Below are 17669 nucleotides of genomic sequence, written 5' to 3'. Positions count from 1 at the left end.
GATGGAGGGTGCAGCTTGTAGACTGTATTGTTGGTAGAAGATGAGGCTGTGCATTGAAGGGGATTTCAAGGCACATTCTCCTGGGACAGGAGGGAAGGCTGGGGAGGAGGGAGAGAAAGGAGACCTCTGAAAAGGCTCTCTCTCTTGGGTAAACTCTTGAAGGAGTGCGTGGCTCTTGCTGGCTTCATGGTGGGTGGTGGTGGTCCAAGTGCTTCTGCATATGGCCAGGACACCTGTGGGGAAGCACTAGGGAAGGTGTCTGACATGGGTGACAGAGCTCTAAGGGCTAAGTCCTCTGGCCACTGCGCACAGCTCAGTGATCACTGTGTGCCTGCAGTTTTTGGCTCTTGCACACACACTGGCTTCGGGCTGCAAAGAAATGGTTCAACTGGTGTACACGGGCTAGAGATAAAACAGAAAAGGGCCCTTTCATTGCCAAGCCCTAGAATCTTGCTGCTTATTCCCTACCCTGTAGCAACAAGATTTGAACCTGCATTACCCACTTTCTAGGGCAGCATTCTCACCACCAGTCCATAGACCAAGTGCTGCAAAGTAGTATCCTGCCCTTCTCTTGAACCTGGACTAGTGGGCAGTTTGGAGGGCAAGATATCATGAGAGCAGAACTAAAGCAAATTCGAGAGAGTCTGGCTCAGTGAGGTGGACACGTCCATGAAAAAATGGTGGTTCTAGCCTGGGCCTGGGCTCTGAAATAAAGCATTAACTGCTCTATGTCCAACTTCACTGCTGAACACAAGCATCAGAAAGCCTAATGAGGGGAGAAGCAGCACAGCACAGGGGACAAGATAAACCCACCCTAAGAAGCAGGGGCTAGAACCCAGGACCATGCCTGTCAAACACAGCAATTTTACTGAACCACACTCCTCCTTTTTTTGGCTTGTCTCCTGGCTCCACATATCATTTCCTTCTGGTTGCCTGGTGAAGAGGAGACCTGGAGGATGCTTCAGGCAGGGCCCAGCCTGTTGCGTGGTGGTTACAGCAAGGCTCTGGGACCTGCCCCTTTTTGATGCAGAAAACCATAAAAGCAGGGTCTTTTGTTTCTTGGGCAAAGGCCCACCCACCAGTTGTGACTTTCCTACCTGTGATGTAGTTTTGCATGCAAAGGGCCTTGCACATATATCCAGGTGATTCTAGTCCACTTTGGAGCTTATACAACCTTCTCAGCATGTGCAGAAGGGATCAGGGCATGACCCACATGAGTGTGAATAGCAGCCACTCAAGGCTGAATCCCAAATCACCCTTATATGCCACAATGCATGTGTGTTTCTTTGGCAGCTGGAAGGTGGGATCGCCAGGCACATCCAGGAGCTGTCGACTTCCAGAGACTCCAAAAGCCCAGAGGATGTAAGTGCCAGGCCTTGATGCCCCATGGGCTATAGCTGAGAGGCTATTTTGAACCAGCCGCGCTCAGCCCAGCTCTCCTCCAGGCCCAAGTGCTACAGTGAGGGGGCTGTATAGAAGCCCCCGTCCTAATAATTCTTCCAGTGGGTTGAGAGGGTCGATTCTCCCCTGCTCAGATTGTCCAGCAGATGTAGAGCTGTACCCTGGCTGGGGCCTGCTGATACAGCCTTTGTACTGAATTAAGTTCTAAGCCCCTGAGTACAGTAATATCCCTCCCCATTGCTCCTGGCTCTGAGTCAACTTGGGTCTGGGGGTTAGGGAGAAACCAGCACTGCTTGCTTCTGGCCTAGGGACAGTAGCAGCTCAGTGAGGCTGCTTAACCCAGGCAGTACCTGCAACATGCTCTGCTCCAGGTTCTAGGCAGATGAGACGTGAGATGTCTCAAGGCTTCCCTTAACCCTGCTGGCTCCTGCCAGTTGCTGAATCATAACCTCCCGCACCTCTCCATGGTGTCATGGGGAGGTTAGGTGGGGGGCAAGGTAAGCCCTGGTAGACAGGCTGTGAGTGTGAGGCACCTAGTGCAGCCAGCTACATCTGGGACTGCTGTACGGACGGTCTGGCTGGCTCTTGGACATGGGCACTATGGCAGAAGCCACAGACACCCAAGTGACAAAGCCATGCCACATTGTGTGCTGCTGCCTGCCAAACTCAGGCCCCAGAAGCATGTGCTCACTGGAAAAAAAGACATTCCCAGAAATAGCTGCAGGGCACCACAGAGCAGGATGCTGATACCAGCTGGCCCAGCTCTTGGGCTAGTAATAGATTGCCAAGTCTGTTTGAATATATTCTGGGAGGTTTCCAGAATGCCAATGTGTCCATGGCACACAATACAAATGTGCCTGCATGCTTGCATATATCAGTTATGGATTATGGTGCTTAGACTTTGTCAGGAAGGCAAATACACATTACTATTACATTTTAAAAACCTGCTGGATTACTGTATACATCAGATTCAACATTTAATATTCTTTTTAATGAATGCCCCATCATGTATCTCCTGGATGACTTTCGGTAGTCTCCTGAAGAGTTATATCTAATTCCTGGAGTCTCGAGGGCAATCCTGAAATGTTGGCAACCCTAGCTGGTAGGCAGCTGAGTAGCCCCAAAAGCTTGGGAGCTGCTGACACAGATGTTCTTTGCTGGAGACAAGGTCTCAGGGCCGCGCTCCTGCTGAGGTTCCCACCCCTCCTCTCCCCACAGTCTATCACGCCTCTCATGAAGTTCCTGGAGTCGGAGCTGCAGTACCTGAATGTGCATCTGGTCCAGGAGAACTTTAACAGGTGAGCTGCAGGGCTGGGAATCACCACTGTGCTGCACATGGAGGTCAGAAGATCCAGGTGGCGCTGCCTGTCTCCCACCTCAGGCTGTGCACTGGTACAGTGGCTTCACCAGTCCTCCTTCACTGCATACACGGGACACCCCTGTTCTGGGGCTTTGGCTGTGCTGAGGTGTGCTCCTGCTGTAACATCGAAGTGGGACTGCAAGCCCCTTCCTTCAGTAACAGGCTTACTTTGTGTAGTGCTGGCCACCTGCGCTGTGCAGAGTCTGGACATGAAAGGCTTTCACCTAGCACTGAACAGCAGCCCCCACCCAAGACCCCCTTCTCCACAGTGGGGAAGTGGCAAATCTGTTCTCCAGCTGACACAGTAGGCAGGGCAGACCTAATCAGTGACCCACATCACCACCCCTGCTTTTCTGAGTTGCCACCTGGTGCAGTGAGGTCCTTGCATTCACATCTCACCCCCATGAGGCTTCCTACCCCTATCCTGGGCCATCAGTGCAGTGATGATGCAGCAGCACAGTGACCAGCACTGCCCCCAGCCATGAGATGAACACACAGGGAGCTGTAGTGTGTCACTGGTAGCACTGAGGTCCAAGCTCCTGATGGTAACCATCACCTCGGACACCATCTAGACTGTTACTGCAGTAGATTAGCTTGATTCTGTTGGAGTGGAACAAGCCCATGTTGCTGTTGCAGTCCAAGTGTGTCTGATACAGCCCAAGTTCCACTTCCCCATCTTCCTTCCTGGTGCAAACTCCCCCTTGTGTAACTGGGTTAAGACCAGCAGCTGCCTGTCTCCACTGGGGCCTAGGTTTGTGACACCCAGGACCTGACACCATGTGCTGCATTGCATAGGCCAGCTGAGAACCCTCTCCCAGCTCTGCCTTTCACTCCCCTGCAACAGCCTCCTGGGTCTGCTCTGGAACCACACCCTGCATGTCCTGACCACTGCCACCAAACAGCAGGGTTGCTCCTCCAGGCACTACCAGAAGTTGCAGTTTGCTGTGAAGGTAAGTGGGACGTGAGGATGGGTGGTGGGGTGGGTGAGGGGGAGAGTGGCCTGGCTTTCCCGGGTCTCCCTGTGGCACATAACCAGGCTCTTCTCTTTGGCATCCTTAGAACCTGGAGCACTGTTTCCATGCGGAGGGCTGTGGGCTGTCCAAGGACACCCTCCACACTGAAGCATTCATGGTAGGAAGCTACTGCCGTCCCCCTGCTCCCCCCTCCACTTCCCCTGGAGCACTCGCAAAGGGTGATCCAGCAGAAAAGGTTGCTATTAGGGGATGCTTGACCTTGTGCTAAAGCCAGCAGTGACAAGCACGTTCGTTGTATGACAGAGTAAATTTCCAGCCTGGTCCTTGAGCTGTGAGGGTTTAGGAGTGTGACTGAGCGATCATCCCTCCCAGCACTCCCTGGGGATGGCTGTAGGGCTGAGGGATCAAGGAGGAGGGAATGCCCTCTGCTCCCCTCCCTGCATCTCCTAGGGGTATTGCCTGCTGCTCCTGCTCTGCCACCGCCCCCCCCCCCAACGTGGTCAAGCACATGACACCTGGGCTGGGAGAGCTGCTCCAAATGGTGCTTTCTACTGGGCACGATGTGTTGCTGTCCAGGGTCTGCTGAGATGCTTCTCTCCTCTCACCTGCAGGCCCTGGAGAAGGAGCTGTTGCTCCGCTGTGCCACAAGCCGGGAGCTCATCCAGAAATACTTCAGCAACAGACTCCAGCAGCAGGTGAGAGCAGGCAGGTTCTTCCCTCTCGGATACAGTCCCATCTCCCATCCCAAACCCAGCCTGGCTGGTCCGTCTCATATCACTCTTCCATCATGACCCTGCAGGTCACATTTCCCTAGCCAAACTGGCCTGAGTTTAGCCATTTGTCTAAGAGGCAAAGATCCAGGACTTGTCCCCCTTCCCTTCCCAGTCAAAGCACAAGACCTTCACATAATCTCCCCTCCTGTCATCAGCTCCCATAGTCCGGCAGGGCATGGGCCATCGGGAGCTGAGAAGCGGCTGTTACACCTCATAGTCTAGGTCCAGCTGGGAAGGGGAGTTTAGCAGATGAAATGCAAAGGAGGTGTCACACCCTGTCCCACCCCCGTAGCTCCTATCTAACCCCAGTATAGAGCCACCCATCTCTCTTTAGGTGACACTGCCCCCCGCCCCTCCCAGTTTTGATTTGCTGGGCTGCAAACCCCAATGCCAGCCCCCCTCTCTTCCAACATACTCAGCCCCCAGCAGGACCCATGGCCTCTCCACTCTCAATACTGGAGAGACACTGCTGATATGTGCTGTCTCTGCTGTGCTCTATGTATCTCAGTTGGCGACCAGCTCAGAGAAGTACGGGGCTGTGACCATCAAAGCACTTTACCGGGCCTCCGACCAGAAGCTCCGCATTGAAATCCTTAATGCTGTCAACCTCATCCCTCTGGATTCAAATGGTGAGACACCAGGGGCTGGAGCAACGGCCAACTCCAACATGCATTTTTATTTTGCTACAGTCTCAGCGTAAGGCATCAGCTGTCCTTGATGATGGCTCCAGTGTTTTCTAGCCCTGGCAGGGGACGAGGGGTACAGATGCCAACAGTACATGGCAGTAGAGGACCCCTTTGCATTGAATTATGCACAGGGAGCTGCTGTGGTAGGCTGTTGGTCTGAGCTCATGGGACAGTTTGCTTGCAGGCTTGGGCATGGCCCAGGAAAGCCAGCAATACCTGTAACATATAGGGGGCTGCTGGGGCCAAATAAGCCAAACCTCAACCCAGAGTCAGGGCACTTTGCACCACAGTGACACCATTTGTGCCCACTAAAGGGAATGCAAGGGGAACACGTTGAGGCAGGTGAGCAGCAGCCAGGCTGCAAATACCATTGTGTTATGGTGGCCCCTGGTTCTCTTGGACACATCCTTTCTGCCAGGCCACAGGACCTGGCCCTGGGGCTAATCTCTAGGGAACAGGCTGCAGTTTCTGTTGCTACCCGGAGGGGGGCACTGCCATTTCACTGCAGCATCCTGAAACTCCACTTCTGCTCCCCTTGGCCACCAGCCCCGACCTTCCCCATAGCCCATTGGCTTCCAAGAAGTCCCAAACCCCGTTTGACGCTGGGCTTTGTGATGGGGATGGTCAGCAAAGCACTGTGGGCTGACACTGACCTGGCCAGAAGCTACCCTGTTGCCACAGCAGAATCCCAAGGAGACAAAGCCTTGCTCTTTGACCTTTACAGATCCCAACATCCAGCCCCTGAAGTGTGGGCAGCTGCAAACCAGAGGTGGTCAACTGGCCTTGGGCACTTGGTTGGGAAACTGATGTCTGCTAGGGCAAAGTAAAGCAGTGGGGCGGGTCCGTGGTGGGAGGGGGGGTTGGTGTGGGTGTGGATGTGTGTGAGTGACAGTGTACCTGGAGCCAAGAGCAGTGCCAAGAGCAGTGCCTGCAGACCTGCGTGTGAAGCAGGGACCAGGCCCTGGGTGTGAGCTCTGCTTGGATCAACACATAGTGGGATGGGAAATCCTCCTACAGCATTTGCTACGGTGCTGTGGAATAAGGGTATCTGCAACAACTGTGGACCTGGCGAGGGGAAGGAAACATGCCTGGTTCCATGCTCCCTTCTCATCTCCCTAAGGCTCAAGCGACCCCTTCGTCCAGCTGACCCTGGAGCCACGGCATGAGTTTCCTGAGGTGGTGGCACGGGTGACTCAGTGCAAGAAGAACGATCTCCATCCACTGTTTGATGAGGTCTTTGAATTGTACGTCCAAGCTGTCACATCCATCCTGCGGCATCCCATCCCTTGACCCCAGGCAAAGGCAATGGTGGTGGGAGCAGAGCATGTGCTAAGCCCAGAGCCCCCTCCAGCCACACCTTCCCTTGATAAGGGGCTCTCCCGCTGCTCCTCCTCCCTGGAAAACTCTGAGCCCTTCCAGCAAGAGCAGGACATGTTCTTATCAGGCCCGTGAGAGTCAATCACAGCTCAGGGCAGGCTTGTGGTTGGGAGCCCTCACCCCAGCCTGCCATAGGGTTGCCCGTCTGCCCACAGTGCTTTGCCACTCTTGCCCCTGCCTGTCTGGCTGCTGCTAGCGCGGCATGCTAAGCTTACTGGCTGCCAGCCCCTTGCTCCTGGCCTGAAGATCAACCCCCAAAGAGGCTACAGCACACAGTGAAAGGAGGTGGACAGGGCCTTGTGGAATGAGGTAGGGGTCCATGTTGGAGCCAACAGTGATGGGCTGTGGCCTATTTCTGGGGGCAGAGAAGATGCTGAGCATAAAGGTTCACTCTGTCTTTTTTGATTTGCACCCACCTCTGAAGAAGCAGGATCAAGTAACCGTAGCACAAACCACCTGGGTCTGACTCCAGAGAAGTCACTGATGAGGGCTGAGCAAAGACTTAGGTGCCAGCTCTTTGCCTCAAGGCCCATCTGTGTGCTTTGTGTGGATGCGCATGGATGTCACTTGCTCATTTGAGTGCTGGGTGCTGCCTGGGCTCCCCAGCAGGACAAATAAGAGGGAGGGTGAGGACCCCTGCTTGGATCCAGTGGCTCTTGCTTGGCCGCCCTCTCTGCTGTTAGACTCTGTCTTAGTCATTGCTAAGATGCTAGTCAGCCTGAGACCTGCGCTCTGGTTGCCCCACATGGGCAGGCTGCCACGACATGGCTGAGACCGCTCATACCTCATGCCTTTTCTTCACAGTTTGGTCCCTCCAGAGAAGTGCCAGCAGGAGGGGGCCTGCCTGCTGCTCACTGTGTTTGACTACGACACCCTGGGAGCCAACGATCTGGAAGGAGAAGCTTTTTTCCCCCTCTGCAATGTGCCAGGGGTCAACAAGAATGACGATGAGATGGACACAGTCACAGTGCCCCAAACACGGCTGCCACTGACCCATCCCAAACCCACCGGTACCTGTAACTTTTACTAGTCTCCATCTACTTCCCTAGCCCTCTGTTCTAGGCCAGTCCCTCAAACCTCTGCCTCTGGCTTCCCCATCTGCAAAATGGGTCACTACAGGAGCAAATGCTTCTTCTTCCTTGGCCTGCTAGCATTTGCACAGTGAGCTTGAAGCACTGGGCACTGGTAATGGCTGCTAATGCTGACAGAAGCCCACAGCCCTACTCTACTGAGCACTGGGGAACAGGCTGGAAGGTCTGATCTTCCTCTGGAAAAGAGGCATTTCAGCTGGCCCAGCTGTCCTGGTCTGTGAACCCATTGCCAACAGGGCATTAGCAGAGGCTACAGACTGCCCCCATCATAGATTCCCCATGGCCGTGTGTCTTCACGGGGCAACAGAGCCAGCCCTGCCTGCTGCTCTGGGCCAAGCTGTGTGCCTTGGGTGCATGCTGTACTGCAGCAGGGGCCCACACATTCCCTGACTTCAGGCCCCTCTGCTCTTTTCTGAACTTCGCTTCTCACCACCTCACAGGGGACCCAATCCTGAAGCTGCTGGAGTTTCGCAAAGGGGACAAGGAGGCGCAGGCCTTCGTGAAGCTGCGCAGACAGCGGGCGAAGCAGTCCAAGGAGTTGGAGTGATGCCCGCAGGCAGGGAGCGGCCAGGATCCAACCCGCAGAGCAGCAGGCCTGAAACAACTGCAATCGGTTCCCCTCTGGCCCCCACCCCTTCGCACCTGCAGGCAGTTAACCCAGGGATGGGCATGAGGCTGCAGTGGTTTCTGCTTCCAGCCATTTGTTAGGTTGCTGCCAGGCAGCGGATGACCCTGGGGAGGGAGGAGGGTCCTGGCATGCTGAGGACTGGAGCATTTGTTTCAGGGAGGCAGGAAATGGCTTCCTACCTACCCCCTTTCTGCTTGGCCACATTACAGCACCACTAGAGGTGGGATCGGCCAAGCCTGTATCAGCCCTCCAGCACGAGCCCACAGCTGTTTGGCCCCACACTGCTCCTTAGCTCACAGGAGACTAAAGAGACAAGGGCCTGGGCCGTGGCTGTTTTGCCATTTCCACAGGACCTGCTCTGCTCTGGGCTGCAACTGGCAAGGGAGGAGAAGGGGACAGGAGCACAGTGCCACATGAGGCCAACAGCAAACAGCAGCAGCCCAAGCCTCAGCAGCCACAGCTGCAGCCCTTAGCTCTGCTCCAGGAGCAGCATGGGATGCTCTGCCGGTGCTGCCAGAAACGGAAAGGAATAGGAGAAGCTGCTGATGCAGCCCCCGCATGGTCACTCCGGGAAAGGCCCAGGCTCCAGGCACGGTTTCAGCAGACCCTGCTGCTGCGGGCAGGGGAGGAGAGCGCTCTTGCCGAAGCAGAGAGAGCAGCAAGGGGCCTCAGGCTGGGAGCCAGGCCACCCCCTGCTTACACATCGCTGCCCCATCCCAGCTAGACATTTGTTCCTGAAATCTTCTGCCAACAGGAATTTTGTGCCCCCCGTTCCCCCAAACTGAAGCTAAGCTCTCCTCATCGTATTTTTCCTCATATCTACCCCCAAGCTACCCTACTGCCAGCTACTACTCGGCCATTCTCCTGGCAAACAAGACTGTCGATACATCTCGATCGCCTCTCTCCCAGACTAATCAAACCCAAGTTCTTCTTCTTTCCCACAGAGGCAGCGCTTTCCAAGTCCCGTGTTGTTTTCCTGGCTCTCTTCCAGTCTCTCCCAATGTGTCTAACAGCTTTCTGGAACTACAGTGACCAAAGCTGGCCGTTCTAGTGCCAATTAGAGAGGAACAAGTGCCTTCCTCATCTTGTGTCTATCACTCCCATTAGCACATCTCTGAATAGTACTTGCCTTTTCAACACCACTGTCATGCTGCTGCCTCCTTCAGCTTCAGCTCTGCTGTCACCCCCTCCATCCTTTCCTGCTTTCTAGACTTAGTCTTCATGTTGCACTTGCACATTTGAGTCGGACTGTGCATTTGCCTTTCTTGATGTTGATCTCAGTTGACTTCAGATGACTTCTCCAGGTGTTCAAGCTCATTTTTGTCCTTGGATTTGGCCTGCAGCCCTTCACCGTTTGAGTTCATCTGCCAAGGACCCCACTTCATACAGTCTCCCACTTTTAGCTCCTGTTATGAGCAGCAGCTCAGCTTTCTCTGATACATGGAGCTGGAGGAGGAAAGATATTCCTTTTTTGGGCAAACGCTCCCCCTCCCATCTACACTACAGTGAACAGGCAGGGCATGGCTTTTAGCGCACACTCAATACCCGTCTTCTGGGCCTTATGTTGCCGAAAAGACGGGGAAGATCTGGGCAATGCTGCAGCTGTATGGACGCAGACTGGTTGTGTTATATGCTCACCATCTAACTCCAATCTCGGTGTAGCAAACACAGGTTTACTTGCCTTTGCATGCACTGGTTTCATTTCTACCCACCATCTGAGCTCCTCTTAGCTGAGATCTAACCCCAGAAGGTTGCTGGGAAGCACCCTGTAAAAGAAGAGAGGAGTCAAATGACTACGAGTTGCTGAGGGTCAGTCTTCTTCCTCCTTTCCTCTTCCCTCTTTCTCCCCCTTGCCTCTAGAAATCAGCAGAGACTGGTCATGCAAATTGTGGAGGGGATCAGCTTGCTCCTCATACTTGCCTCTCCAGGCTGGTACCGCAGAAGCTCCTGCTGAAGGGGCATGTGTGTGAAGACAACAGGGGCACTCAGAGCAGAGCAGAGCTGGGTAGCAGCACCTGGCTGCAGCGACTGCTCCTCTCAGTCTCGTGCCAGAAGCTGCTCACAGACACTGGGTCACCTCAGCCCTGAGCAGAGGGCTGCACAGCAGCACAGTCCTGGGGGACATTGAGCCTTGCAGATGGCCTGGCTGGTGGGGTCAAGTCTGGAAGGCTGGCAGCTTACAAAGTGCGGTCCTGTGCTGCTCCATGGGGCTCAGGGCAGGGCGCTGGACCACACCAAGCATCTCCAGCAAGAGGCACTGTAAGGAAGGGTTGGGGAGCAGGGGGGAGAAGGAGGCCACACAGGGGGTTTTAATCCTACCTCAGCTACACATTTATGGCATCTCCACTTCCCTGTCCATAAACTGAGGATAAAGTCCACCTTCCAGGGGGGGGGGCTGACATGTGGCAACTGCTCACTGCCATTATTCCAGACCAAACCCCATTGAGAAAGCATGGCATACACCTGCCAGCAATGGTGGATAGCTCCATTATTTCTGCAGAGGGAGACGGGCCATATTTGACAGATCTTGCCTTACTGTTTTCATCAATAAGCTATTTCCTATTTAAAAACAAGTCCTGTAAAAACACCAAACCCCTCTCCTGTAAAGTCAATGCAGGTGAAAACGTTTGTACAGCAGGTCAATGGCTCAATTAAAGGCAAAACTAAAAGGAAGCACAGCTTGTGAATAACCTGGGGAACAGGTGGGCAAAAGGGTCACAGGAGTGAGAATAAAGATGGGCTCTTCAGCGCCGACTGTTAGGCTACACTGATGAGGGCTCTTTGCGCTCGGTACACGGGGCCGCAGGTGATAAGAAACCTGCTCAAAACCCTGTCCGTTCCCCTGTGGGGTGTGAAGTTTGGCATCTTGAAATGTCTTTCCATTCTGAATGGGAAGGGAAAGGGAAAGCGCTCCCACAAAAGGAGATCCAGTGCTCACCACGTGGGAGTGTGGGAGCCAGAAGGTTCATTTGCAATGTGTGGATCAGCCCAGCTGCATCGGGTGAAGTCTGTGCAGTTTGTCCCATGTTTTTTTAATTTTAGAGCAATCCTGCACAGTGCTGGCTTCAAGGAGGGAGGCTTCAGCTACTCAGCTCCACTTCCAGGGGTGGTTGAGCAGCTGGAGGGCAGACTGTCAGCTGGGATGTGGGGAATCTGTTGCAAAGAAAAGAGAGCTCGCATGCCTCCTGGGATCCAGGAGCTGCCTGCTCTGTGTGCTGGGTGGAAGTTGGTGCTGTAGTAGAGGCTCATTCAGCCCGATGCAGGAGGAAAACAACTGACGGGTGCTTGATGTGCTACTGATGTCCCACCATACACCACGGGCAGGGAGGAAAGGAGGGAACAAGTGCCAGCATTACCTCAGGGGAGCCCACTCCCTGGTTGCAGGCCCTAGTCTGTAAGCCATCCCTAGAGGTGCAGCTGAGAGCCACCCCCAGGCTGCTCCCCAACGCTCCCCGTCCAGCTACAGACTCGAGGCTTTCGTCACCCCGCAAGGGGCACGAGTTCAAGCCTCACCTCCAGCGCGTCCCTCCAACATACACAAGCAGATTGTACGTCCGAGCTGTCACATCCATCCTGCAGCATCCCATCCCTTGACCCCAGGCAAAGGCAATGGTGGTGGGAGCAGAGCACGTGCTAAGCCTGCAGCCCCCTCCAGCCACACCTTCCCTTGATAAGGGGCTCTCCCGCTGCTCCTCCTCCCTGGAAAACTGAGCCCTTCCAGCAAGAGCAGGACATGTTCTTATCAGGCCTGAGAGGCTCAATCACAGCTCAGGGCAGGCTTGTGGTTGGGAGCCCTCACCCCAGCCTGCCATAGGGTTGCCCGTCTGCCCACAGGGCTTTGCCACCCTTGCCCCTGCCTGTCTGGCTGCTGCTAGTGTGGCATGCTAAGCTTACTGGCTGCCAGCCCCTTGCTCCTGGCCTGAAGATCAACCCCCAAAAAGGCTACAGCACACAGTGAAAGGAGGTGGACAGGGCCTTGTGGAGTGGGGTGGGTGTCCGTGTTGGAGCCAACAGTGATGGGCCGTGGCCTATTTCTGGGGGCAGAGAAGATGCTGAGCATAAAGGTTCACTCCGTCTTTTTTGATTTGCACCCACCTCTGAAGAAGCAGAATCGAGTAACCGTAGCACAAACCACCTGGGTCTGACCACAGAGAAGTCACTGATGAGGGCTGAGCAGAGGAAAGACCTGCGCATGAGCCAGCTCTTTGCCCCGAGGATCATTTGTGTGCTCTGGGAATACTGAAATGCCACATCTGGATCACAGTGAATAGATCTGGGAGTGCTTCTAGAAGCCTGTTACAACTGGTCTAGGTTCAGACAGGGGGTTAATAGCAGAGTTTACCTCTCCCTCCCCAGTTCCAAGGTATTCTGGGATATTCCTGGCCCCTAAACTATCAGACACAAGCCAGGAGCAGGAATGAATTATATTCCCCTGCCTGCCTGCTGCTTGAGCAAGAGAATCACACCGCTCAGCTGCACTGGCCTCTTCTGCCCCTAAACGGGAACACTCCCGGCACACCCTGTCATTCACCATTCGCTGCTCAGAGAGAGGAAAATGGCAGAGCAGGAGCTGGTTTCACACCACTGTCCCCTCTCCTCCCAGGGGGTTGCTCCCAATATGTGGGGAGCCGGGCTAGGGTAAAGCAGGGGCCGTTCTCCTCACATTAGCTGCCACTGCACGTTGTGGGGGGGCAAAACCACCTGACACCCAGGCGCAAAGGAACCCTTGCTAGAGGCCAGCCAGAGTTGGTATGCAGCTCGTTACGAAGCACTTCGCCACGCTGCAGCTGACCAGGGAGCTGGCACGGTCATTGCCCTACCATGTCAGCATCTCGATGCGGCATTTACCCGTCTGAGACCTGCAGAGAGGAAGAGACAGAGCATGACTGGAATGAAGCTGGCTTGCCATGGCATGAGTACTTCGGGATGTCAGCCGTGCGCATGTTGTGGGGGAAGGAGCCTCTGCGCCAATGTTGGCCTCTGCCTCCCACAGATTGTTCCAGCTTCAGGGGCTTGAGGGATGTGCAGACAGGGGAGGCCCGGCTGCGGGAAGATGCCCACCCAAGGACTGTGCTTGTTCCTGCACCAGCAGGGAGACAACGGGATGGTCCACGTGCTTCCATCCCAGAGCCCACGTACACGGAGCTAGGACAAGGGAATTGCGAGCTCATTCCCTCTTCCACTGCAGCAAAGCTGGGAATGGGGCCAGAGCTTGGCCTTAGGCCCAGCTTTAGGGGTGAGCCATCCCAGCAATTGCCATGGGGATAAGACATCCCGCTGGGCTGAATGAAGTCATTGTACCTACGGAGCAGCAACGGACATTGGTCACTGCAGGTGGGAGGAGGGAGAAGCTCCTGCCTTGGCGTCCGCTTGAGGCCCCAAGAGCCCAATGCTGGCTTGTCTTGTAATGACACATCGCTCCGCCCCTGGCTCCCCATCAAGGTACTGACACTGGGGCTGCATCCAGTCCCCGAGAACCACAGGGCCTGTTTCAATTTGATGTAGTTGAGGCCACTCCTAACTGCAGAGGAAACCCCGTCAGAGGGCGTTAGTCATGACATGGTGTATATCGAAGGGACAGTGCTGCAAGATGCTGAGCCCCCTTAGCCCCAGTCAAAGGCACTAGGAGGCGAGGGCAGTCAGCCCCATAAAGGAGCCCCAGGCAGAAGTGTCTGACCGAATTTGGTTACTTCCCTACCCTTCGCAAGAGCAAGCAATGACAGCTGTCTGCTCTGCAGTGGCAGCTGTGCACAGACACCTGCTGGAAAGGGTTAACCAGCCAGCCAAGGAGACTGGAGGCCAGACAGTCCCAGCATCGCTCACGGCTGGCATGGGATTTCAGTGGGAGGACACGGAGGGCTGGTGACTTACACCAAGTTTCCTGTTGGAAACCTGATGAGGAGCCAAGACCGCGTGGGGCAGCTGAGGCGAGAGACCAAACAACACCAGCACTCAGTGGATGAGAGGTGGTGAAACCCTGGTTACTAATTACCCTTTAAAAATAGCAGCCTGCTGGGAGCCCTGGCGGGGCAGAGAGAGGCAAGCGGGCTGCTGTGCGACGGATGTGGAACACGAACTATGGTTCAAGCTGCAGTTGGAGTCAGAGCTGTATTTTTACCGCCTTGCCATTACTCCGAGGAGCAGCAGGGCTTTGGCAAGGATGTGGCCGCACTGACTCAACAGCTGAGGGGGAATTTTTTTGGAGAGAGGCTGACAGTGTTTTAAGTCACAGGTTGCTAAAGAAAACTCACTGTGATTGGAAACATTGACTGGTGTTGGAGGCGTTTTCATCTTCCTCCTGTTCAACGGCTGCTTGTTGAAACCCCTGCAAACTTTCCACCTTGCGGCAGCTCCTGAGGTGGGAAAACAAAGTGCGATTAAAGCAGCGGTAGTAGTGACTGCTGCATCCATCAGAGACGCTGAAGGAGGAGCTGGTTAACTAGTGACAGGGTCGATCTTGGATTACATGGACACTGGAATCAGTTCCTGCTCAGCATCAGATCAGGAGAGGGAGGAAACCTCATCCCCAAATAACCCTGCTGGTCCCTGGCTCTAACCAGTCACTACTTTTGTGGCCAAGGAATGAATTTCCCCTCAGCTCTATACACTCACCTGTGGTCTGTGTTACTGTTTGCTACGCGTCTTTCTCAGACCGTGCCCACCTTGGTCTAGGGAACGGAGACCTCCGTATTGGGGTCACCCTCTCCCAGCTTAGTCACCTAGGAAACAGGCTTGAAGCAGAGATACCATGGACCAGTATCAACGCAACCAGCAGGTTGCAGCTGCCAAGGTAGAAACATGCCAGCCTGCAACCCAGCATGGGAGCAAGGATGCTGGGGCGGGCACTCTTGCAAACCACCCCACCATCTGCTCTGGCCTACCCTGCCTTACCTCTGCTGGTGCCAGCTGTCAAATTTTCTAAGGTAAGAAGCTTCATAGCAGCGCAGTGCAGTAGACACACCTGGAGAGAGCGCGCCAGCAACAGGAACTACTGCTTATCCCCCGTCTTGACCAAGGGACATCCGAGACCTGTCTAACTTTCCTTAGGCTTAATTGGAGTCTCTCTGCTCTTGCAGACTAAATTGGCCAGAGCAGAGACCTGAGCTGCTGCAGCTAGACTGCTTCGCTACCCAAGAGGCCTAAAGTCTCTTTTCAGGGCCAGGGCCACGTTGGATTCACCTTCCCTTCGTTACTCTGCACTCCCTGGTGGAGACCTCTCTTCTGTTGAGGCCGCTCCTGGCAGCGTCATCCGGATTCTGGCTGCAATCTGTGCTCGCTCCAGTCTGTTTTCTAGGGCAGGAAGGAAGGATTTGTAGACACCTCTTCCATTAACTTTCTAATGCACCAGTAAAATAGTACAAGAACTGGATTCCTCACACTTGTCTACAGAAGATAATGTTAGTAGGAACCCAGTGAAGAACTTGAAAATCAACCACCCCACCAATCCTTCCAAACCTTTGTTCACAAGGATTTGGGACTAGCAGTATTTTTTTTTTTTTTAAGAGAATTTCGCTTTTCTTGCTTCAAAACGCACTCATTTGTAGTTGGCCTTTTTCAGATCTATGCTCTCCACAACTGACAACCAGGACTGAATTACTGTAGAAAGCAAAGAGGTCTATAATCTTAAATTTTGAAAACCATTCTCTCTTTGCAATAGACGGGCTTAATGGAGTCCCGAGTGCAATGGATGCATTTGGAAATAAGAACAAAAGCTTACTTTTGCCCATAAAATCCAACGTGGCTTTTGGGTGTCCTGCAGTTTTAAATGCCTGCCAAGAGCGTGAAGTTCGTTGCAAAGATCCAGCCCATTTATGTCAGAGGATCTCTCTTCACCCGCCTGTCCCATCTTCCAACGCTTCGCTTAAAACAATGCACTGCTGTTGTAATCCTTTGGGGCATCTGGGAGGTTTCAGGGATTATGCAAAAAGCTGCACAGGCAACAGTGCCCCTCAAGTTGTGAAAATCTTTAGGCAGGTGTGCACCAGGATCCAACACAAAATAGAAAACAACAACCTTGCAGTTCTTTCCTGGATTATTGAAGGGTTTATCTGTGGCCTCTAAACCGGCCCTTCTACTTTTTAGTTTGCATTCCTGTAGGGAATGAGCTTGACGGTCCAGCTGATCTGCCAACTCCGTAGCCCCAGTCAGGACACTTGGTATCAGAACAATTATTTTCCAGAAAATCCTCCAAGACTTTTAGCTGATGCATCATTTGCTTGACATATCCTTGTTTCTCAGAGCTTTTGACTCGCAACGTGAGCTTCGTAAACTCTGTCACTACCATTGCACTGCATGAGGATTTATAATCGCACATCAGGCGAGTCAGCTATTCGGTATCACTCCAAGTTTGGGTTTCCCAGGGTCCCTTTAGGTGCGAATCACCGGCTACTCAAGTGTAAAGCATCATCAGCTCCTGAAAGACAGTACAGTATTGAAATACTTGGATTGCATTGAGCTGCCTTTCCCCATCTTGTTTGTGGCCACGTGCTGTACCCCAGTGCTGTGCTAAGATAGCAAAAGAACTGAACAATCATTGAACCACATCAAACACATCACTGCAACAACTGAGAGAGGCCAACTGAGCCCTGTCTCGAGCTCCAGGCCAGGCAGTGACATCAGGACGCTCTGCGTGTCCCAGCTCCCAAACCGGAAGCAGCAGAGCCACCTTAGCTCGGCACCGAGAGGGAGCTCGTAAGAACATGGCTCTGCTACTTCCATCACGGCGCTGTGCTGGGCTAGCCCGGGAGCCTGCCGCAGGCCTGGCAAGAGGATCACGAGGGAGACCGAGTGAAGGGCCGTGCATGGCGTGGGAGGGAGGCTGGCTGCGGTGCATTAGGTGGGGCTGGAGAATACATGAGCTGTAGGATCAGGGAAGCTAAGAATCTCTCCAGTAACCGAATAACACGTGGAAGATTGAGGCAGAAATATTTCCCCTCTCGATCTGTTTCCAAGAATTTGAACGGTTTGCTTTGACCCAGGTGACAACCGTGCATTTTCTCCGAGGCCATTCAGAGACAGTCCCTACTCACAAGATCCAATTTCCCAAGTAACTCCACACATCTCAAAACATTTCCCTGCTGCGCGATGAACGGAGATGGTCGGTGGAGGTCGGAAGGGAACGCTTCGTATCCTGGGCCGCCTGATCAAATCAAAGACCTTTCCCTATCAGGAAATAATTTGCCGCTGGCTTTCTTTATTGATCATGCATCCTTGCTTTGTTCATATACTTAAGTCTCTCCAAATATGATAGCTGTTCACACTATCTGCAGATTTCTCATATTTCACTAAGGTAACGCAATATGTTTTCCCAGACAGAAATAATACATAAATCGGTATAAGTGATCATCAGGGATCTTGGTATTCTCTGTTTAAAAGTTGC

The 17669-nt window shown here is 53.7% G+C and overlaps 1 protein-coding gene across 3 annotated transcripts in view; it reads left to right on the top strand.

Moving 5' to 3' along the window:
- The window catches only part of UNC13D (unc-13 homolog D), a 43635-nt gene extending 32672 nt beyond the window's left edge, over positions 1–10963 (top strand). For 2 of the 3 annotated variants that reach the window (XM_019494455.2, XM_059732138.1), the window contains exons 25-33: positions 1294–1362; positions 2620–2699; positions 3606–3711; positions 3821–3892; positions 4347–4430; positions 5017–5137; positions 6315–6438; positions 7376–7581; positions 8103–10963. In XM_019494455.2, the coding sequence (XP_019350000.2) occupies positions 1294–1362; positions 2620–2699; positions 3606–3711; positions 3821–3892; positions 4347–4430; positions 5017–5137; positions 6315–6438; positions 7376–7581; positions 8103–8209 (969 nt within the window). In that variant the 3' untranslated portion in view covers positions 8210–10963. The remainder of the gene's footprint in view (positions 1–1293; positions 1363–2619; positions 2700–3605; positions 3712–3820; positions 3893–4346; positions 4431–5016; positions 5138–6314; positions 6439–7375; positions 7582–8102) is intronic. The other variant, XM_059732139.1, reaches the window with a different exon arrangement.
- The last annotated feature ends 6706 nt before the right edge of the window (positions 10964–17669 follow it).

Source organism: Alligator mississippiensis, chromosome 8 (genome assembly GCF_030867095.1).
Source record: "Alligator mississippiensis isolate rAllMis1 chromosome 8, rAllMis1, whole genome shotgun sequence".
NCBI lineage: Eukaryota > Metazoa > Chordata > Crocodylia > Alligatoridae > Alligator > Alligator mississippiensis.
Note: the sequence above shows the minus strand (reverse complement) of the source record. Positions and strands in the feature narration are given on the sequence as shown.